Raw genomic sequence first — 22,981 nt, 5'->3', positions numbered from 1 at the left:
GCCTGGTCAGCCCGGTGCGCCCGGGGGCGGTGGTGCCTGGACTGGGGCGGGAGAGGGAAGCGGGCATAGGAGGGTGCCGGGAGGTGGGACTGGAACAGGGCGTCGTGGCGAGCTAAGTCAGGGGGGCAGGTGGAGCCCGGGGCAGCCTCTCTGGACTGGACTCTGCGGGCCGCTCCAGGATGCCCGAGGGTCCGGGGGCGCCGCCCTCTCCCCGGGCGGCCCGGAGCACCCCGGACAGAGGGCCGTCGGAGCCCGCGCTCTGCCCGCAGCCTCGGACCCTAGCCCCCGGCTCCCAGGGGCTCCCGGGGTCCTCGGGGTCCCCAGGCTCGCGGCGGGGCGCCCCCGGCGGTGTCCCGCAGAAGCTGGCCGAGGCGCGCAGCAGCCAGTACGGGCTGAACGTGTTCGTGGCGGGGCTGCTGCTGCTGCTGGCCTGGGCCGTGCACGCCGCGGGCGTGGGCAAGAGCCTCCTGCTGGGCGCGCTGACGGCGCTCATGCTGCTGCAGCTGCTGTGGATGCTGTGGTCCGTGGGCCGCGCCGCCCGCCGCCGCGCCCGCCCCAAGGACACGCACGCCGGCGCGCGCTGGCTCCGCGGTGAGTGCTGGAGGGGGGCTGCAGCCAGGCTACTCTGTTCTCTCCCCCTGCCTGCTTCTCTTCTCGGTCTCCGTCTTCTGTGCGTCTTTCCTGGCTCTCCCAGCTTGCCCTCCCTGCCCTCCGGCCCTCTCCTTTCTTGGCGAAGCCTGGATGGCTGCAGCCTTCTCCTCTACCCTCAGGCTCTGGTCTTGCATCCCATTGTCAGAGCTCCCGCTGACCCCAGGATGGACGCCACACTCCCCATCCTGGCATTCAATAATAATAATAATTAATAATAATAACAACAATTATTATTATTATTATTATGTTGGTTAATCCTCATCTGAGGACACTTTTCCATTGATCTTTTTAGAGAGAGTGGAAAGGAGAGGGAGAGACAGAGGGAAACATTGATGTGGGAGAGACACATCAATTGGTTGCCTCCTTCACGCACCTGGCCCGGGCCAGAGAACTGCAACTGAGGTACATGCCCTGCCCTTGACCGGGATCGAACCCAGGACCCTTCCTAGTCCGCAGACTAACGCTCTATCCACTGGGCCACACCCCAGAGGGCCCCAGATGGCCTCTTTAGTTTTAACGCGGTGCTCCCGTCTCAGAGGCTTTTAGGTCTGCTACATACTGTGTTTCTATGACTTCGTGTATTCTGTTCCCTCCTCCTGGAATGCCCTTTCCCCCACCCCTCTCCCTTCCTCCCCAGTGATGTGTTCCCAACCTCCCCACCCCCCTCCCGCCCCCTTTGGGATTCTGACAGCACACCCCTGCCCTGGCTGTGCCCTGGGTGGACACTGTTCTACCTGTTGACACTCTTATCCCCTCTATGGGGAGGTTGGGGGGGGGGTGTGGCTATGGTGTTGGTCTTAGTCCTGGGCCATTCAGGCCTGGCACAGAGCAGGTGCTGGGAAAACACAGCGGGCGGATGAAGGGCGGATGAGGAGCAGGTGAAGGCCGGGGCGGTGGGGGGTAGAAGCACCTGCTGGGTTCTCACAACATATCGATGGAAACTTCATCCAGACAGGAGCCCTCCCCATCCTCCAGGAGCTCCCGCCCCTGAAGGGAGGCAGACACCATGCGGTCACAGGGGAGGCTGTGGGCGTCTGTGGAGAAGGCCGGTGTCTGAGCAACCATCACGAGGGAGGCAGGTCCACACACTGCACACCCACCTGAACGCTCCTGATTCAGTCTCCCTGAGGGTGCGCCTTCACTGCCCTTGCTTCACCCCTTGATCTGCCCACCCCCCAGTTCCAGCCCCTGCAGCCCGGAAATCACACTTAGAACCAATGACTGCCGGTGACAGGTGGGGGCCCAGCACTCATTTGTCCTCCTTCCCACCCTCCTTCCCTTCCCCCTCCCCCCGCCCGCTCACGCCCACGGACAGCACAGCTCAAGCTCTCCGTGGGAGCCATTGGGTCCTGGCCGGGTTCTACCTCGTGCTATGACTCCTCGGATGTGTCTGTCATGCGGATGAGATTTTAGGTTCTCAGGCTCAGGGACTGTGCCTACTAGCAGTTCATCTGGCCTTTGGGAGAACTGGACCCAGCTCCAGGGTGGCCCAACCTCCTGATCTGAAAATGGCTGTTAGGGAGGTTCTGCAGTGATCTGGCTCTGTATCAAACAAACAAACAGAAGTGAAATGTTGTTTTGAGGATATGGACTTACACAGGCTAACAAATATTAGAAACACAGGCTTTTGACCTGTGCTTCCTGTAGCGGAAGGACCCTTTCTTTGTCCCTCCCTCACTTTCTCCTTCCTCCTTCCTCCCTCCTCCCTTCTTCGGTTCATCCCTTTCTCTTTCCCTCTCTCCTCCCACTACCTGCATTCCTTCCTTTCTTTGTCGCTCCTCCCCAACCCCAGCTCTCTCCTCCCTTCCTTCCTTTCTCCCTCCTTTTTCTCGCTTTCTCCCTCCTTCCGGAAGGCTCCAAGCTCCGGGGCCTGGGTGAGCGGGTAGATGGTGCTGCATTTCAGAAGAGTGGGAGGACGGGGAGGAGCAGAAGGGAGAATGTGGAGCCAGGGCTTCTCTGGTGGCCGTGTTGTCATGTGAAAAGCCTATTGGACACTGAGCAGAGATAGGAAAAATGAGGCCATAGAGAGAGAGCGCACAGTAGGTGGCTGTTAGACACTCAACATTAAATAACATAACCGTTCGGATGAGGCGTGTGGACCATGGAGATGGAACTGGCCATGGAAGGCGGGGCTCGCTGTCTGACTCTATCACCATCACCTTTCTTTTTTTCTTCTTCCTTTCTTTTTAATATATTGTATTGATTTTTCACATAGAGGAAGGGAGAGGGTTAGAGAGAAGCATTGATGAGAGAGAGACATCCACCAGCTGCCTCCTGCACACCCCCTACCGGAGATGTGCCCACACCCAAGGTACATGACCTTGATCGGAATCAAACCTGGGACTTTTCTGACGCACTATCCACTGAGCCAAACCGGTTTCGGCTCTTCTTATTTTTTTTTAGAAATATATTTGTAGTGATTTCAGAGAAAAAGGCAGAGGGAGAGAAAGATAGAAACATCAATGATGAGAGAGAATCATTGATTGATTGCCTCCTAGTACATGCCCTTGTCTGGAATTGAACCCAGGACCCTTCAGTTTGCAGGCCGATGCTCTATCCACTGGGCCAAGCCGGCTAGGGCGCCATCACCTTTCTGTGTCCGGTTTCTTCACCAGTAAAATAAGAATCCTGGCCGCCTCTCAGGGAGGGGCTGGGAGGTGTCCCATGAACGCAGTTTGCAAAGCACGTCCATCCCCCTCAGAGAGCTGAGGCTCATCAAAGAAGCGAGAGGCCAATTATCCCACAAGAATGGCGGAGGCCATGGTGCCAGGGGAAGTGCCCTCAGCCTGTGTCTGAGGTTTCCCTGGAGCCCGAGCTGGAAAGACAGGTCCGGCCTCGCTCTGCCCAGGCCGCTGTGGCCGCCTCAGCCGTCAGCCCGCCCGCCGGAGCTGCGGTTTTCCAGAGAAAGTGTTTGGGTCTCAGTTGTAAGGCTTTGCCTTGAGCAGGAAATATCCTGTTCCACCTGCTGGGTGGGAGGCCGTGAGAATGTCAGTCGGCTGAGCACAGAAGTTTTACTCAAGGGTCTGAGAGTTTGCGAACTTAGAACACAGGTAGGCAAAACCCCAGAGGTGTTCCATCTTAAAGTAAAAATTATATCCTTGAGGATAACCAGCCCTGCCACGTTCGCTCTTTTTTAAAAAAATGTATGTCACTGATTCTTTTTAGAAAATATATGCTTTTTTTCTTCTTCTTTTTTATTGATTTGAGAAAGAGAGGAAGAGAGAGGGAGGAGAGATATTGATAGAAACATCCCTGGGAGAGCGAATCATGGATCGACTGCCTCCTGCATGCCCCCTACTGGTGATCAAGCCTGTGACCCTGGCATGTACCCTGACTGGGAATCAAATCTTGACCTCCTGGTTCATGGGTTGATGCTCAACCACTGAGCCATGCTGACCGGGCTATTTTATTGTTGTTATTATTATTATTATTATTATTATTATTATTATTTTAACTGGTTTCTGTCCTGTCTGAAGCCCAGGGAAGTGTTACTAACAGAACAGTGGAACTGACAAGGAGAAGAACAGCCATGGGTATCGAGTGCATTTGGAATGCCGGGACATTGGGAGCATTGGCCCAGTTGTTAGACATAACAATTTTTTTTTTTAAATTTTTATTTCTATTGCATTGACTTTTTAAAATATATTTTACTGCTTAAGGGAGAGGGATAGAGAGTTAGGAACATTGATGAGAGAGAAACATCGATCAGCTGCCTCCTGCACTCCCCCCACTGGGGATGTGCCTGCAACCATGGTATATGTCCTTGACCGGAATCGAACTTGGGACCTTCTAGTTCATAGGCCGACACTCTATCGGTTGAGCCAAACCAGCCAGGGCACACAGCAATTCTTTCTTGTGTGAGATGGGCTTTACACAGAGTGCTTTTCTTCAAACGAGCCACACGCACGCACACCACACATTGCATCTCTGTACAGCGCCTTACCGGAAGTGGGCTGCTCGGAACTCTCTGCTCATTGCCCCTCGAGGGACTAGACGTGCAGGGCAGAGTGGCTGCTGACAGACAATCAGCTGGGGCTGGAGGCAGGGGTGTGGGGAGGTGGCTGTAGGGGCTGTGGAGACAGAGGTCCACAGCACAGTGGAGGGCTCAGGAAGCAGGCTGTGCTGTCACATGTGTGAGAAAGAACATGCATGAGGAGGGCGGGCGCTGTGGGCGTGGTGACAGAGACGGGGTGGAGGGGCAGGGACGAGGGCTACAGGACACAGATGCACGGGTCCCAGTGCTCAGGGAGCCTGCAGCCTGCAGTGCAGCCAGGATGGACGAGGCGCAGCAAGCTCATGACCAGAGCCTGGGTGCCCCTGTGCTTTCCCACCTCGAGGCGTATGTTCATTAAAAAAAAAATTTATTGCTTTTTTACAGAGAGGAAGAGAGAGAGAGTTAGAAACATCAATCAGCTGCCTTCTGCACACCCCCTACTGTGGATGTGCCCGCAACCAAGGTACATGCCCTTGACTGGAATTGAACCTGGGACTCTTCTATTCACTGAGCCAAACCAGTTAGGTCCGCATGCTCATCTGACTGTGAACGCCTCTTCTCTTGCATACGCAGCCCCTCCCAGACACGCCCGGCTTCTTTGTTCTGTCCGGGGTGTAGCATCCGTGAGTCGGGGCAGCCCTCCGTTCTCTGTATGCAGTAGCTTTACTGAGACACAGCCCCCCAGCTCCACAAGTCACCCATCTAGAGTGCACAGCCCCGTGGCTTTTAGCATAGTCACAGGAAGGGCCAGGGTAGAGGACCTTTCTGGCCTCTCAAAAAGGACCCCCCCTCCCCTCCAGTCACCACCCCCTCCACCCCTGTCCACCTTGTAATGTCCTCAGTGTCACAGCAGTTCTTGAGGTGGGCGCTTTCCCAGTGTGCACCAGGAAGCCGAAAGGACCGAGAAGGAGGGGTGAGCGCCCCTTGCTGGCAACATTGGGACAGAGTGAGAAAGAGAAGAGGAACCCGCTCCTTGCTTGGGGCAGAGGGTGTGATATGAAAGGTGACAGAGAAGGCACAGTCCTACCTTCATCTTGCCTCTGTCTTCTCCGGCGAGCGGCAGGACTGGAGGGGCTTGCAGAGAGCAGCAGAGAGGCAGTCACGCCCACAGCGTGGGGGTGACCTAGCGGGGGCTGAGCAGAGCCTGTGGTCTGCTTTGGTTCACCTGCTGGACTAGGTCCCCACTCGGTGCCAGGCACTGGCTGGGCTGTAGGGGTGGGTGAGCAGGCACGGCTGGCCCTGCATCTCGAGTACCCAGACAGTGCAGGCAGTGACAGGACGGCTGAGAGCATGGCCCCCAGGCAGGGCAGGACGGCTCTACATCCATGAGATAGGCCTTCAGAAATCACTACTCCCCTCTGCTTGCTCCTCTGGCCCCCAGTCCCCATCTCTTCACCCTGAGACCTCTGAAAGGCAAAAGCTCTGTTTCCCACCCAGTTCCACCCAACTTTGTTCTGTGTCACAAGTCTCTACCGAGCCCGTCAATCACACGTTTCCAGACGGTCTCTCTTCATCCCTTTGGATTTAATGCCTCTTACTTATTTTCTCTTCTATTAATCTACTTATCTCCACCCACCCATTCATCCACCCACCCATCCATCCATCCATCCATCCTTCCCTCCTCATCACCCATCATCCATTTTCCTCTCTTCCTCCTTTGCCCCCTCCCTCCTTTCTTTCCTTCTCTCCTTCCCTCCATTATACATCAATCTGCCTCTCCAATTTGCCAAGTGTATTATTGCTTGCTATTGCTCCCTCTCCTCTTCACCTTCCCTAACTGTGAGGACTGGTTGTTTGGTTAAAGCCCTTTGTCAGGAGAGTTACAGGGATGACATTTTTCTCTGACCCTCAGAATGTGTTTTTCTGACCACCCATCATCACCCTCAGTTCTCTTATCTTCTCCGTGTACTTAGAACATCCTGCCACGTCTTCTCTATTCATTTATCTGTTCGTTTTCTGTCTTTCTACCAGAATGTTAAACTCACTGAGAGCAGACCCTTTTTTTGTTTTGTTTTGTTAATCCTCACTCCAGAATAATTTTTGCATTGATTTTTAGAGAGAGTGGGAAGGGAAGGAAGGGGGAGAGAGAGAAACATTGATGTGAAAATGGCGTATCCATTGGTTGCCTCCCACACATGCCCCTACAGGCTCCAGGGATTGAACCTGCAACCCAGGTACATGCCATGCTCTTAACCAGGAATCAAACCCATGACCCTTCAGTGCATGGGAAGATGCTCTGATCATTGAGCCACACTGGCCAGGGCTGGATTTTTTATTTATTTTTATTTTTTTTATTGCCCTTCTTATATCCCCTGTGCCCATGACAGTGCTTGGACCATAGTTGTTTCTTGACAAATAGCTGCTGAGCAACTTACATTTTGCATGTCTCCAAATATCTTCCTATCTTTTGGCAAGTGAGGATGCCTTGGTGGGAAGAGGAGGGTCCTTGAGCTGCAGTCCTTCCCTAGCTGTGGGCTCCCTTCCCCCCCTAGCCTGCTTCATCATCCTCCCTAGCCTCCAGTTTCCCTGGCTGCAAACCAGACGCCTGCTGCCAGCTCATCCCTCTGCCCTGTGCACACCCCAAATTGGGCAACATTCCACCTGTGCATGTTTGTCTCCCCAGCAATCTTGTTGGTTTATCTTTGAGCCCCTGGCAAAGGCCTCCTGCACAGTATTTGTTGTATAAATAGGTGGGTGAATGAGCCCATGGGTGGTGAAGGGATGGAGGCAGAAAAGACTTGGAGAGTGTGAGCAGGTCCCTGATGGATTTATTCATCACAGCCCTTGAGATGCCAGTGACGGAGATGTTGTAGATCAGTGGTTCTCAGGGTGGGGTCCCAGACCACCAGTATCAGCCCCACCTGGCAGCTTCTTAGAGATGCACATTTGGGGGCTCCTCGCCAAACCCAGTGAATCGGAAACTCGGGGTGGGGTGTGTGTGTTGGAGTCCAGCTAGCCCCCCTCCCGCCCCAGTGATTCTGATGCAGGATCCAGTTTGAGAACCGCCGCTGTGGACGAGTCTCATTGTGGACAGGAAAACCGAGACTGGGAGCAGGGAAGGGACTTGTCTGAGCTCACTCGACTGGTACCAGGTCCCCATAGCGGCTGCCTGTGCCTCGCCGCCCCAACCACCTGCCTCGCCTGCTCTTGCTCGGTCTCTTTGTAATCCTCACGAACTATGCGTTTGTCCAGCCAGTTCAAAGCACTGCGATTGAATCTCCTCTTACAAAAGCTCTGGTTTCATCGGGGTTTTTCCAGGACTTAAGAAATGGGACTTAGCATTGTTTCTATATGGCTTTGAGTGGCGGCAAGGAGCTAGGCGATCGCATTACTGCTCCCAGCGGGGGCGGGGCGCTCCCCGGCCGGGCTGTAATGTTATCGCTGGCGGTGAGGGGCCCTGCCCTTCGCTCTCTCACGCCCTGAAGCATGTCACACACGATCCGGTGTCCTCCGTCCTCGGGAGAGGATGTGTGAACGGCGCTCAGCGATGGCCCCAGGTGGGATCGGAAACTCGGACAGTGATCGGTCACCATGTTTTTCTTGCTAATTGCTCCATTTGTTGCAAGTTTCTAGTTCATGTCTTTTATGCATTCCTTTCCAGTCTCTTTGTTATATGCATGTTCTTTGCTTGTTTTTATTTTTGGCTAAAATCACACTGGTAGAACATTGGAGAAAGTTCCTTCTCTTCACGTCATGCAGCACAGATCCCTCCGTGCCACTGCCATGGAGCACTAACCTACAATATCACCGAAAACACATACTTTCCATTTTAAAACAGTTTTGTAGATGGGCTGCGGAGACAGTGAGTTCCCGTAGGCCTCTGTATCTTCCCCTTTCTCCTCCTCATTCTCTTCCTCTTCCTCCTCCTCCTCCTTCTTCTTCCTTCTTCCTCTTCCTCCTCTTCCTGCTCCTCCTCCTCCTCCTTCTCCCCCTTCCTTCCCTCCTCCTCCTCCTCCTCCTCCTCCTCCTCCTCTCCTCTTCCTCCTCCTCTTCCTCTTCCTCCTTTTCCTCCTTCTCCTCCTTCCTTTCCTCTTCTTCTTCAGAGAAGAAGGGAGGGAGAGAGAGAGGGAGAGAAACACCAATGATGAGAGAATCATTGATTGGCTGCCTCTTGCACGCCCCACACTGAGGACTGAGCCCATAACCTGGGCAAGTGCCCTGACCTGGAATTGAACTGTGACCTCCTGGATCATAGGTTGATGTTCAGCCACTGAGCCAGGCCAGTGGGGTCCTTAATTCTTTAGGGAACAGGATTTTAGGCCAGAGAACCGAGGATTTTGAACAGAACAGTGACACTCTCAGACGGAGCATTTTGGGAGAGAAGCTTCCAGGGGCCTGCCGCTGACTCCGCCAGCCTGTTGGGTGTATGTCCTTTGTCAGACCCCGATGTGCATGGGGTGGGTACACGGATACACAGGGCACGCACCTGTCTTCCAGTTTCAGCCTGTCAGGCCAACAGTAGAACTTGTTAACTATGCCTACTATCTTAATTGTGGCAAAACACACACGACCAAGTGTGCCAACGTAATCATGTTAAGTGTGCGGTTGAGAGTATTAGGTACAGTCTCGTTGTGCAATTAATCTCCGGAGCTTTCCTCTTGCGAAACGGCACCCACTCAACGCCGCCCTCTCCCTCCTCGCCCGCCCCGCCGCTCTGTGAACGGCACTGCTCTCAGGAGCCGCGGTCCGCGGAGGCACACGGTGTGGCCTGTTTCACCGGGCTGGCGTCCTCACGGTTCGCGCACGTGGTGGGCCGTGTCAGATGGACCTGCCGTGCGGACAGAGCCCGTTCTGGTCCCCGGTCGGTCCTCTGCTGGTGGGAGCTGGGTGCTTCCTCCGCTTTTGGCTGCTGTGAGGGATGCTCCCGGAGCGCGGCTGCAGAAGCTTCTCTTCCCGTCCTTGCCTCTGGTGTGTGTGGGTGCGTGCCCAGAGGTGGAATTGCTGGGTCACCCAGAAATACAACTTTTTTGAGAACCTGCCGTACTGTTTTCTAAAGCGCCTGCACCACTTTACAGTCACATCAGCATGCACAGGGTTCCAATTCCCCACAGCCTGGCCAGTAACCCTAACCCTAACCCTAACCACCCCCCACCCCTCTCAGAAGCCCCCCCAGGAGGGGACCTGGTTGTCATTTGCACTTCCCTGCTGATGAGGGATGTTGAGCATCTTTTCATGTGCTAATTCACCATTTGTTTCCTTTGGAGAAATGTCTGTTCAAGTCCTTTGCTCATTTTTAAATTAGCTTATATTTTTTTGTTGCCGTTAAATCGGAGTTCTTTGTAGATTCTGGAATGCTAATGCCATATCAGATAAGATTTATAAATATTTGATGGTGTCCTTTGTTTTTTTTTTTAAATGTATTTTTATTGATTTCAGAGAGGAAGGGGGGGGGGAGAGAGAGAGAGAGAGAGAGAGAATATCAACAATGAGAGAGAATCATTGATTGGCTGCCTCCTGCTCACCCCCAACTGGGGATTGAGCCCGCAACCCAGGCATGTGCCCTTGACCAGAATAGAACCCAGGACCCTTCAGTCCGTAGGCCAATGCTCTATCCACTGAGCCAGACCAGCTAAGGCTGGTGTCCTTAGTTGTACAAACTTTTTCTTTTCCTTTCGATGTGGCCCAGTTTATCTACTTGTGCTTTTGTCGCCTGTGCTTTTGGAGTGATAGTCAATAAATGGTCCCCAAGTCCCACATTGTACAGATTTCCCCCTATGCGTGCTTCTCAGAGTTTTCCAGCTCTAGGTTCTGCGTTTAAATCTTAGATTGCCCCCGAGTTAATTTTTGGACACAATCTGTGAAAAGTAAGGTCTCTTCCTCCTCACCCTCATCTGTTGAAATGGCTGTCCTTTCTCCAGCGGGTGGTCTCGTCGCCCTTGTGGGAGGTCATTCGAGCACACGCGTGAGGGTTTGCTGTGATCTGCTGTGAAATGCTGTCAGTGACAGTGACCCTGTCTGCGTGTTCCTGCCCCTCGCCCCTGCAGGCAGCATCACCTTGTTTGCCGTCATCACCGTCGTCCTCGGATGCCTCAAAATCGGCTACTTCGTCGGGTTTTCTGCCTGCTTGTCCGCCACTGAGGGCGTGTTCCCCGTCACCCACGCGGTACACACGCTGGTACAGGTATGTCCGCCGTTCGCGAGGCTGTCTCTGGGTCCCAGGTGTCCGAAACAGGGCCCGTGTGGCCGCGTGCAATGACTGGCCCGGATCAAGGCTGCTTCTCACTCGAAGCACTTGACCTTGGCTCTGGACCCTGGGGCAGGAGCTGTTCACCGGGTGGCGGGAGCAGGTTAACGGGGCGAGGACAAGCGTTCATGCAACATCCTCAGTTACCGTGCCACCCTCTTCTCCCAAACCTGGAGGCCCCCTCTGGGTCTCACCCCGCCCCTGGGGGGGTCCCCACCAGGAAGGGCTCTGCCCCCAGAGGCCACGGCTGCCCCAGCATTCACGCCCCTTCCCCCTGAGCCTCTGGAGCAGGCGTCCTCAAACTTTTTAAAGTGGGGGCCAGATCACGATCCCTCAGAGAGCTGGAGGGCCAGACTATATGAACTACTAATTCCTACTGTAACACCTCGGCTGCGCTCACTGCCCAAAAAAACTGGCGGGCCAGATCAGACTCCTCTGCGGGCCGCATGTGGCCCGCAGGCTGTAGTTTGAAGACGCCTGCTCTGGAGTATCCAGACATAGCGATGGTCCCCACTGAGGCGGCCTCTCTCGTTTGTTCCCGCCTAGGTGTACTTTCTCTGGGGACACGCCAAGGACATCATCCAGTCTTTCAAAACCCTGGAAAGGTAAACCCGGGACCAGTGCTTCGCATGTTGAACCAGGGGCTCCTTCCGAGCAAGCAGAACCCGCCAGTGCCCTCCTGCTGGGTTACACACCCGAGACCAGCGTCCCTCCGTCCCAACAAGCAGAGCCTTTGCTCCCGGCCGGGAGGAGGCCCTCTGACCCTCAGGCCCTTCCTGCAGGGACAGGGAGAGCGACACACACATCAGTGATGAGAATCATGGACCAGCTGCCTCCTGCACGCTCCCTACTGGGGATGGAGCCTGCAACCGGGCCTGTGTCCTGACCAGGAATGGAACCGTGACCACCTGGTTCATAGATCCATGCTCAACCACTGAGCCAGGCCGGCCGGGCTTGCTGATTTTGTTTATTTTTTTATTTCATTTATGTTTTAGAATATATTTTATTGACCTTTTTTTTTACAGAGAGGAAGGGAGAGGGATAGAGAGTAAGAAAGATTGATGAGAGAGAATCATCGATCAGCTGCCTTCTGCTGGGGATGTGCCCGCAACCAAGGTACATGCCCTTGACCGGAATTGAACCTGGGACCTTTCAGTCTACAGGCTGATGCTCTATCCACTGAGCCACAACAGTTAGGGCTGTTTTTTAATTTTAATTTTAATTTTAATTTTAGTTTTAATTTTTATTGTTTATGTGGGTACTGGAAAATACAAGACCACACACGCGTTGCCTGCGTGTAGACAGCGCTGCTCAGGCTGGGTACCGGGCATTTCCCACAGGGCCTCTCCTCTGAGGGGACTCAGAGGGCGAGGCGTGTCCTGCTCGGCCTCGCTGGTGAGAGGTTGCACACAATCTCTGTCTCTGGCCAGTGAATGGTTTGAACCAGGGACGCACACAGCTGGGCATGCCTTGTTTTGCTTGAAGGAGCAAGCGTTCAACGTCCCTGAGTTACTCACCCCTTTTAGGATTTAGGTTCAGACTTTCCTAGGTCAATGGGAGGATTTGGCAATCCCAGGGTGCATGGCTCTCTGTCCCGTGGCCAGCACTCCGGGGAGGCTGGTTCCTTCCCCAGGGGCGCCTGCACATTGCACAGCTGCCAAAAGAAGCCAGGTTTTGCCACGTCACTCGAGGGAGCTCCAGGGGTGTCAGATGGTGTTAGAACTCAGAGCAGAGTCAAGGCCAGGGTTGAGGACCCACTCGGTCGGCTGTCCTGCAGGCTGATCACGGCACGCTCGCTGTTCTTGGTGGGACAGGGAGGGGCAAACGTCCTGTGGGCCTCTGCTCTCCAAGGAGGAGCCATCTGCACATGCCAGTTTCAAGGAAGACGCACCCCTCCTCCCCAATCACCAGCTACGCCTGCTACATGCCAGGCCCGCTTGCTGCCTGCCCTGGCAGCTACCGCTGTGACTCCGTCACAAACCTGCAGGCAGGGGAGACGCTGAAGGTTTTGAAATAGGCAGTGACTCCGTTAGACCATAGCCCCTGCACATCTCTCCCCTGTCCCCCTGAGGCCAGCATCCACCCCCTTTTCTTCCTTCTTAGGAGGTCACATGGCATAGCGGCCAGGGCAGGTCTCTGGAGTTCGACCACAACAGCCCTGCTGCTTACTGAATCCTCACACCCCGATGTCACTCCTTCCTCTGTTTGTGACCTCGTTTCTGAACCTGTTGGAGACATCAGAACTCACCAATGTCCTCACAGTCTCTTTTTAAAAATTTTTTTTATTGATTTCAGAGAGGAAGGGAGAGGGAGAGAAACATCAATGAGGAGAGAGAATCATTGATCAGCTGCCTCCTGTATGCCCCCTACTTGGGATCAACCCTGCAACCTGGGATGTGCCGTGGCCAGAAATAGAACCGTGACCACCTGGTTCATAGGCTGATGTTCAACCACTGAGCCACACTGGCCAGGCCAGAACAGGCTTTTATTTATTTATTTATTTTTTTTTTATTTTTAATTTTTTTTAATTTTTTAGATTTTGTATTGTATTGATTTTTTATAGAGAGGAAGGGAGAGGGATAGAGAGTTAGAAACATCGATGTGAGAGAAACATTGATCAGCTGCCTCCTGCACACTCCCTACTGGGGATGTGCCCGCAACCCAGGTATACGCCCTTGACCGGTATCGAACCTGGGACCCTTCAGTCTGCAGGCTCTATCCGCTGAGCCAAACCAGTCCTGGCTAAAGCAGGCTTTTTAATGTTTCCACTCTGCCATCCTCAGTGGGTTAGGGTTTCATCCTGTGCTGGTTGCTTCATGGTCACAATATGGCTTCCAACACTCCAGCCTTCATGTTCAAGGCTGGGAAGAAAGGGAAGAATGACAGTAAGCCTGCCTTTCTTATGCTTATCTTACTCATTAAGAAAACAAACGCTTTCAGTACCTCACATCCCATGGCCACCATGGCTGTGTCTAGCTGCAAGGAAGGCAGACAGCAAGCCCCAGGCTTGGCTCAGTGTGGTCAGGGGTAGGTGGTGAGGCAGAGAGGGCAGACGATGATGGTTGGGTTGGCCAACCAACAGTAGTGGTGTTCCCCACTCTCCTGATGTCTGCAGCAGCCCTGCCATCGTCCCCTCGTTGCTCTCTCCTCTTCCCCTCTAGGAGAAAGGACCTGGGGCATCGTAGGGTTCATAGCCTGCTTCCAACAAACTCTTGTCCCTACGTCCCTGACGCCAACACCCAGTTTCTTTTTGTCCCCGAGACAGTGAGTTGAGGACTGGCAGGTTCAAGGTTGAGGCAGAATGCCGAGGCGGTGGTTTGGGTAGTTCTTGTGGAACTGCTCCTCCCAGCTAGTCAGAGGACCCCCCCCCCCCCCCCAGGGACCGAGCTGCCAGATGAAACCAGGATCATGGCTCAGAAGGAGGCCCCCGTGTGTGCGTGTGCGTGTGCGGTGTGTGTATGCAAAGGCCGTGTGTTTTGCAGGTTCGGGGTGATCCACTCGGTGTTTACCAACCTGCTCCTGTGGGCCAACAGCGTCCTGAACGAGTCGAAGCACCAGCTGAACGAGCACAAGGAGCGGCTCATTACCCTGGGTTTCGGCAACATCACCATCGGTGAGTGGCCGTGCCCAGGAGGCCTGCAGACACCAGCACATCCCGAGGCCCACAGACAGCCCCCGCCCTCGCCCCCCAAGTCTGCCTGCCGGCCCCTGAGTGGGGGCGCTGAGTGTAATGAGAGGGTTCCTCCATGACTCAGGGCTTGTCAGACTGCAGGGTGGTCATCTGGTCCCCCCCTGCACGGCCCAGGTTGGCATGGAAACGCACGGCTTTGTGCACGACCATGGGAGATGGGCGGTAGTGTCTGCCTGTGTGTAATTAAGCCCTGACAAGCCTTTCGTTCTTTCTGCAGAAAGTATAGCTTTTGAAGACCCAGGGCCGGCTAATGGCAGGTTTGGTTTTAGTTCATTTGAAGTTTGCGTCGAGGTCGACGTTGCTTGTCATGTCGGTCCTCCTCGCTCCGGTGGGAGAGCCTGCAGCACTAATCACCTGTCTGTGTTCTTCCCACGGCCTTTAGCTTCGGCCCTGGGCCCCTGGGGTTGAGAGGAACGTGGGGTAGCGGAAGGGCCGGTGGACTGGGGACCGGATTTGGGTCTTGTTCCCATCAATGTTAGCTTTCGTTGTATGTTTCATCTCTTACCCCCAGCAGGTCCCCTCCTGGCTATGGAGCGTGTCTTTGTGATATGGCCAGGCCTTCCAGAAGGTGGTGGGACTTGCCTTCCTGCCGCTGGGGCAGGAGGTGCGGGGGGCTGTTTCTCTGTTTTCCGTGTCCATCACGGAAAACAACAGGTTCTTGAGTGGAGGAGCTGGGGATTAAGAAATTAGAGAGAGGGAGGGAGGGGGGCAAAAAAAAAAAATCAATAAAATATATATATATATAAAAAAAAGAAATTAGAGAAAGAAAGAGACATGGAGGCAGAAATAGACTCATCAAGCTGGGCGCTAGGTGGGCGCCATCTTCTCTGATGGAGAGGCAGCAAGGCGACGCCCTAAGCCACACAGGTTTATTTATAGGGTCAAAGGAGCTTATTTGCATTCTTAACTAGGCTCTAGCATTACTGAATTTACATATCTAGACTCGCCCCTGCTGACACCTGGACAAAGGTAAGTCAGAAACTGAATAGACCCTCAGCCCTCAAGCTCAACTGACAATTTAAAGGACGTCCATGTGCCTTCTCAGGCGGCCCTCTACATGGAAGTGCTGTCTTAGGCCCCACCTGGCGGCATCGGATGGCCTCAAGAGGAAAATATCTGCTGAGGAGATGGGCCTTCCCCTCCTGAAGTTACGTTTTAATAATAATGTTTAAGTCACACATGTGATCACATTCACGCTGAGAGTTTAGGAAGCGCGGGGAAGCAACATCGAGAAGAAAATCATGGGCTCTGCACCACAGCCTCGCAGTGCTGAGAGCTGGTTGTGTCTCCGTGAAGCTGGGAAAGGGGTGTACCCACATTTCCTTTGCTGGAAAACTGGAAAGAAAACCCAGTGGCCATTTTCCTCCCAGAGTGACCATTGCTGGCGTTTTCGTTTATGTCTTTCCCGATCTCTCTCTCTGTCATCTACAGATCTGTGATTTACAAAAGCAGAGTCAATCTCTGGAGGCTTTGACAAGCTGCTTTAAAAAAATTGAATTTCTGTTTTAAAATATGTTTTTATTGATTTCAGAGAGAGGAAGGGAGGGAGAGGGAGAGATAGAAACATCAATGATGAGAGAGAATATACACTCAGTGGCCAGATTATTATGATCTCTGAACACATAATAATCTGGCCACTCACTGTGTGTGTTTGTGTGTGTGTGTGTGTGTGTGTGTGTGTGTGTGGTGTGTGTATTAGAGGCCCAGTGTATGAATTTGTGCATGGGTAGGGTCCGGCCAGCCTGGCCAGGGGGAGGGGACATGGGCAGTTGGCCGGCCTGCCTGCTGGTGAACTCCTGGTCGAGGGGACAATTTGCATATTAGCCTTTTATTATATGGGATATACACTGAGTAGGCAGATGATTATGCATTCAGAGATCATCACTATCTGGCCACTCAGTGGAGATCGGCTGCCTCCTGCACGTCCCACCCTGGGGGTTGAGCCCCACAACCTGGGCACGTGCCTGACTGGGCATCGAACTGTGACCTCCTGGGTCATAGGCTGACACTCAACCACCGAGTCACTCCTGCCAGGCGGCAAAATGCTTTTTGGTCCAACGCTATCTTGCACACAGTTGTGTGTGTTGCTAAGTAAATTTCTACATTTCTAATAGATTGATGATATGATATTCCAATGGGTGGATAAAATGTGATTCATGTAGTTAATTCTCCTTTGGGGGTGTTCCTGGTGGTCAGTTTAGCCAGGACATGAAAGGTGATAATGAGCCGTGACATCAAGTTTTTAATTAAAAGATGAAGTAGAGTGGGGGCCGGAGACTGGGATGCCAGGACACAGGCTTTATTGAAGAGAAGAGGACCACTGTCAGCTGCTTCCAGAGAGAGAGGGAGAGAGTGGAAGGGGACGAGGGCCCGGGTACAAGAACTTTTTAAGGGGAGGAAAGAGAGGGGACAGGGCTTAGGGCACTCAGCACATGCTGATTAGTGGCTTCATGTAAGGCCTATGATGAGGGACCTAGGGACTTGGGAATCGGGGGTTTAGGGTATTTGGCAGGTGCTGATGGGTGGTTCAGTGCTCAGGAATGTCTGGCTGCAGGTGCAGTTTTATGTCTGTCCATCAGTTGGAGGAAGGGAGGATCTATCATTAATTCCCCGGGGAAACCCACGCGGGCATGCTTGCAGCAACACTGCCTTCGGCTTGTCCACGCCCCTGGCCCCTCTCTCCCCAGAGCTGGATGACCACACGCCGCCCTGCAACTGCTCCCCACCGGCCCTCTGTGCCGCCATCTCCCACGGCATCTACTACCTCTACCCTTTCAACATCGAGTACCAGATCCTGGCGTCCACCATGCTCTACGTGCTGTGGAAGAACATCGGGCGCAGCATGGACGGCCCGCAGCACCGCAAGATGCGGTTCCGGTTCCGGGGGGTGGCGGCGGGCTCGGGCCTGGGCCTGGCGGTGCTGGCGGCCACCATCGGGGTGGTGGCCGTGTACCTGGTCCGCATCGGCCGCTCCAAGACCAAGAGCGAGTCCGCACTCATCCTCTTCTACCTGTACGCCAGCGCCCTGCTGGCGCTCATGGGGGCCGCGGGGCTGGCCGGCCTCCGGCTCTACCGGCTGGACGGGCCGTCGCCCGACGAGTCCAGGAACCCGGCCCGCAAGCTGGACGCCGACCTCCTGGTGGGCACGGCCTCGGGCTCCTGGCTCCTGTCCTGGGGCTCGCTCCTGGCCATCCTCTGCGCCGAGGCCCGGCCCGCCTACACCTGGTACAACCTGCCCTACTCCGTCCTGGTCATCGCTGAGAAGTACGTCCAGAACCTGTTCATCATCGAGGCCGCGCACCGGGCGCCCGGCCCGCCCCGCGAGGACGCCGGGGCCCTGGGGGTGGCCGTGGTCTGCAACGGCGGCCACGCACCCCTGGCTCCTTCCCGCCTCAAGAGTGACGCCGCGGCTCGGGACCTGGGCAGCCGGAGGCCCCCTGCAGCCATCGGAAGTCTGTGCCTGAGGGAAGTCAGTGGCCCAGGGGACGCGCAGCCGAACTGGGCAGGGGCCCGGGCCCCCCGCCTCGTGCAGGGCCGCCCCCAGAGGAGCCTCCTGAGGAACATCGCAGCCTTCCTGTTCCTCTGCAACATCTCGGTAATCTGCTTCCCTCCTCCCTGGCCCTGCGGCCCCCCCCCCCCCCCTCGCTTCTCTAGAACCCACTGCTGGGTGCGAAACGGCCCCCACACTCAGCAACGTAAATGCACCCACGTTATTTTTCAGGGTGTCTCTGGGTCAGGAATCCAAGCCTGGCTGGGCACCTCTGCTCAGGGGCCCCCCAGCTGCCGGCCGGGCTGCAGTCATTTCTAGGCTGACTGTGGGGTGGGAGGGGGCCGGCTTCCAGCCCACCTGTGTGGCTGCTGGCAGGATGCACCTCCCGCCGGTCCCGGCCACGTGGCCTCTCCGTGGTCAGCTCACCACGTGGCAGCCACTTCCTCTCTTGTGAGAGGGGATGAGCGAGGTGCAACCTAATCCCAGCAGGGACACCCCCTCACTTTGTCCTATTCTGTTTGTCGGAAGCGAGTTCCTAGGTTCAGCAGGACACGAGGGGGCAGAGCTCCATGAAGGGGGTCCTGGGGGTCATCAAAGAGGCTGCCCGCACCGCATGGGAGGGGGAGCTGCAGAGGGAGCGGTGTGCAGAGGGAGCGGTGTGCAGAGGGAGGGAGAGCTCAGAGGGAGCGGTGTGCAGAGGGACGGGGAGCTCAGAGGGAGCGGTGTGCAGAGGGACGGGGAGCTCAGAGGGAGCGGTGTGCAGAGGGAGGGAGAGCTCAGAGGGAGCGGTGTGCAGAGGGAGGGAGAGCTCAGAGGGAGCGGTGTGCAGAGGGACGGGGAGCTCAGAGGGAGCGGTGTGCAGAGGGAGGGAGAGCTCAGAGGGAGCGGTGTGGCGGAGCAGCGGACCGCAGCCTGGCATTTAAGGGAGGCAGAGGAACAGGGACAGGGACACTGAGGAGGGGGATCAGGGTGTAGGTTCCACAGGCAACAGAAATAATAGGTTTTGCAGATTAGTTGCCACTGTATTCCCATCGGAGCCCTCTGAGACAGGTGTTAGTGTTCCCATCTTCCAGGGGAGGAAACTGAGGCTTGGAGACGTTGTAGCCTTGCAGGAGCAGGAGGAGCATGAACTCAGGGCTGGCCCCAAAGCAGGTGCTCTTCTCCCTCTTGTCCTTCCCCACCCGCACACACACACTGACCAGGGGGATGCGGGCAGGGTCTGGGCTGCTCTCTAAGCCAAGGTCAGGCCAGCGAGGACACCACAGAACTCACAGCCCAGACCATGTGGCCGAGGGCTCCAGGCACCGGTGTAGGTACCTGCAGGTGGGTGTGGCCCACAGGCGACCTTAGCTGTAGGTAAACCCTGGGGGCGCAGGGAGCACAGAGGGATGGAGGGCTTCCTGGGAGAGGTGGTGTCTCAGGGCTTGGAGGAAGGTAGGATGTAGCAGAGGGAAGCCAGGTGGTCCCTGATAGAGAGAGAGAGAGGCAGGAGGCAAGCCCTGAAGACTCGGGAAAGGAAGGCACATTGGGGACCGCACAGCCCTGGGGCAGAGGCTGTCCCAGGCTCCCTGCCCAGAGGACCCCGGGATTGGCTGGGGCCAGAACAGTCTCCCTTCTCTTGCAGCTGTGGATCCCTCCCGCCTTCGGCTGCCGGCCCGAGTACGACAATGGCCTGGAGGAAATCGTCTTTGGCTTCGAGCCCTGGATCATCGTGGTCAACCTGGCCATGCCCTTCTCCATTTTCTACCGGATGCACGCAGCTGCCTCCCTCTTCGAGGTCTATTGTAAGATCTAGTGTGCATGCACATGAAAGGCAGGCGCTCCCCGGAGCCACCTGGGCGGCCAGGCTGGGCAAACATCGCCTCAGATGCCAGGCTGCCTTTTGTCCGCCCGGGTTGTGCCCCGTGGGCCGGACGGTGCATCTTCCCGGGAGAATGTCAACAAGTGAGGCCAGAATCGATGAGGCGGCTGAAACCCGTCCCTGTCTGCATTCTAGTCAAAGCCCATTTCATCTCCTTCCAAACGGGGCCTCTGTTTTTGAAGAATGGGATCCTCGGTTGGGAAACTGTTTATCCCGTTTGTTTTTCATAAAAACCACCTCGTGTTTGCAATTCATCATGTGACTGCATTTAGCTTCTCAATACTGTCTGCGTCGGCGAGTCACCCCATAAACGGCGCCCTCCCTGGAGCTGGCGAATGTCGATACGATCACATTTAGTCTGTATTGTACTGTCTGCCTGTGCTTAATTTTTTAACAAAGTTATTTCTATGGTTTGGATGGAAATTTGTGCGTTGATCCATCTAAAGATACATTTCTTACCTGAGCCTTTTTCGTTTGTGATCATTTTGAAGTTTTTTAAAAATGTGGACTTTTCTGTGTTCTCTCTCACGGTAAGAATGTTCAGACAGTCCAGGAGACAGGGAGACAAGAATCTCCCAGAATGCCGCTGGTAAGCAGACAGCCGCTCTGCCATGGTGGTGTGCGCCTTTTAGCGGTGGATGCTGCGGTGCTTGTCATCACCGCCACTGTCGCACTTGCCCGTGACGACGTGATAGTGCTGTGACAGCGCCCATTTTGTGCGCATTTCCCCCACGTAGCGTCTGCCATAGACCTCCCTCCGTTGCTACCCACGCCCTGTAAGTGTCATGTGAGTGCTGTGTTACAGTCTGCCCAGGGGATGTGCCATGACTGGCTTTGTTTCCTTGTGCTGGCTTTAGTGTCTATTACTTTTTGCTCTTATGAGCGACTCTGTGGTGACTAACCATATGTGTAAAGCCTTATCTACATTTAGAATTCTCTGTGAAGGTGTGTGCTTACGCTCAGAATGCCTCGGCTAACGGTTGAGGCTATCGGAAAGCCTCGTGAGGAATACAGACAATTAGGAGGCCTTTGTGTGTGTGTTTTTTTATACTCATCTTAAAATCATAATAAAGTTAGTTTACTTGTTATGAATGCGAACGACTTTTCATCTGATTGTTGTTGTTTTTCACAGCACAGGCAATGGGACATTAAGAAACACTGATTTGTTTTTACATGATTAAAGTACGTTATGTTTATTTTATGAAAAAACACACACAACTAAAAACGGGCAGATATGCTACAAACAAAGGGAAACATCACCGAGGGCGGTGGTTCTCCAGCTGCCACAACCTGTTCCCTAGGGACCTACAGCGATGTTTGCAGATGTTTCCATGGCTACCATTAGGGGGTGTCTCTGGCATCTAGTAGGTAGAGGGCTGGAGTGTTGCTGAAGTTCTGCAATTCACAGATGGGCTCTCACCACAGAGTTAATGGCCCCAAATGTTAATAGTGCTGAGATTGAGAGATTGTGATATAGCCCTGCCTGTGTGGCTCAGTGGTTGAGCATCAACCTATGAACCAGGTGGTCATGGTTTGGTTCCCAGTCAGGGTACATGCCAGGGCTGTGAGCTTGATCCCCAGTAGGGGGCGTGCAGGAGGCAGCCGATCAATGATTCTCTCTCATCATTGGTAGTTCTCTCTCTCTCTCCCATCCTCTCTAAAATTAATAAAACTTTTTTTTTTTTTTTAAAGAGGTAAATTGTGATATAGAGGTAATTGCTGTTAATCTTGAGCACCTAGTTAAGTATTAGTGCACACACACACACACACACACACGGATTATTTTTATATTTATTAAATTTGCATGTAACTTGCCTTTTTAAAAAGTATTTTGACCTGCTGGTCATGCTCTTCCACAGCCTGGGCAGAAACACTGGCTGTTGGAGGAAGATGGTGGGTGCAGGATGTCCTTGGGTGAGGAAAGTCCCCAGCTTGAGGGTGGCAGGGATGGCACTTTCCTGGGTCTGATGAGAATGATCGTGACCTTCGCTCTCCCTGAGAGCAGGCCCGAGGGGAGCACCAGGAGGGTGAGTGGTGAGTGCAGTGTTTTAATGCTCAGACGTGCCAGGGTTCTTGATCCAGCATCTAGAAGGGTCCAGGAATCTGGAGAAGCACTGTGTGTAAATTAAATAAGAGTCCAGAGACAAAACATAATTTTGGAAGGCATTTTGGGGAGCCAGAGAAGACTTAGCTAAAGGAACTAAATGCTCCCTTGTCTCAGGACCCCTTGCTTTTTGTTAACACAAATTGTCCTAAGGCAAGGTAGATATACACTTCAAAGGCCAGGGATTGGTACACAGAATCTATTGTCAGATTGGTGAATTGCCTAAGGCTGTTCAGGTGCTTGGCCAAGAGGAGACAATAACATGTAGATTAAGATGCCCTGAGCTGTCTGGCAGCAAGCAATTTATGCATCTTTTTCAGGTTTGGGGAAATGCCCTCAGCCATTTCCAGATGATTCAACCCTGCTGACATGCTGGGACTGGCTTCTGGCAAGAAGGGATGGACATTCTGGCCTGGTGTTGTAGCCACACTAATATGAAACACCACCACAATCATGATAATGCTAGTTGTCCAAAAGATGTCAGTTAAATCAGATCACCTGCTAAAAGCCCACCCATGGCTTCCCGTTGCTTTTAGAAGAAATGATAAACTCCTAACCGTGGTCTATGGGGATCTTCACAAGCCGGCCTGATAAACCCTCTTCTCCTGCCAGTCCCTTCCTCTGCCTCCCCCCCACCCCCCAGGCACCCAGGGGCGCTGCTGCAGCCGCATATGTCTCCCTCACTTCCTCGACTCTCCCAAACTCTTCTGTGCCCCAGGACCTTCGCACGTGCTACTCTCCTTGGGAGTGTATTTCTCGGGCTCCTTGAAATGGATCAGTCTCTTTCTCATTCTTTAGGCCCTGGGGGAGGTCCCTACAGAGTGAGGTGTGCTCTGGCCATTTGCACTGAGTGGACAGATTATTATGATCTCTGAACGCCCACAGGCCCACCCCAGCTAGGGCTACTCTGGTCATCTGCACGCACACACTCGTTACCCTTCACCGCGGCACCTTACACACGAGGTGTTTATTGTGTGTGCGCTTGTCTCTCCTGGAGAGGACTGCC

The 22,981-nt window shown here is 54.3% G+C and overlaps 1 protein-coding gene across 1 annotated transcript; it reads left to right on the top strand.

Moving 5' to 3' along the window:
* Positions 1-104: 104 nt before the first annotated feature.
* Positions 105-20,400, top strand: OTOP1 (otopetrin 1). Its single transcript, XM_036420580.2, has 6 exons — positions 105-591; positions 10,630-10,766; positions 11,376-11,434; positions 14,312-14,442; positions 17,208-18,115; positions 19,635-20,400. Exons 1-6 carry the CDS (start codon positions 180-182, stop codon positions 19,803-19,805), a joined length of 1,818 nt encoding a protein of 605 aa, XP_036276473.1. The 5' UTR covers positions 105-179; the 3' UTR covers positions 19,806-20,400.
* Positions 20,401-22,981: the final 2,581 nt, after the last annotated feature.

The sequence above is a fragment of the Pipistrellus kuhlii genome, unplaced genomic scaffold, assembly GCF_014108245.1.
Source record: "Pipistrellus kuhlii isolate mPipKuh1 unplaced genomic scaffold, mPipKuh1.p scaffold_m20_p_1, whole genome shotgun sequence".
Taxonomy (NCBI): Eukaryota; Metazoa; Chordata; class Mammalia; order Chiroptera; family Vespertilionidae; genus Pipistrellus; species Pipistrellus kuhlii.
The sequence above is the reverse complement of the archived record's forward strand: the minus strand, read 5'-3'. Positions and strand labels throughout refer to the sequence as shown.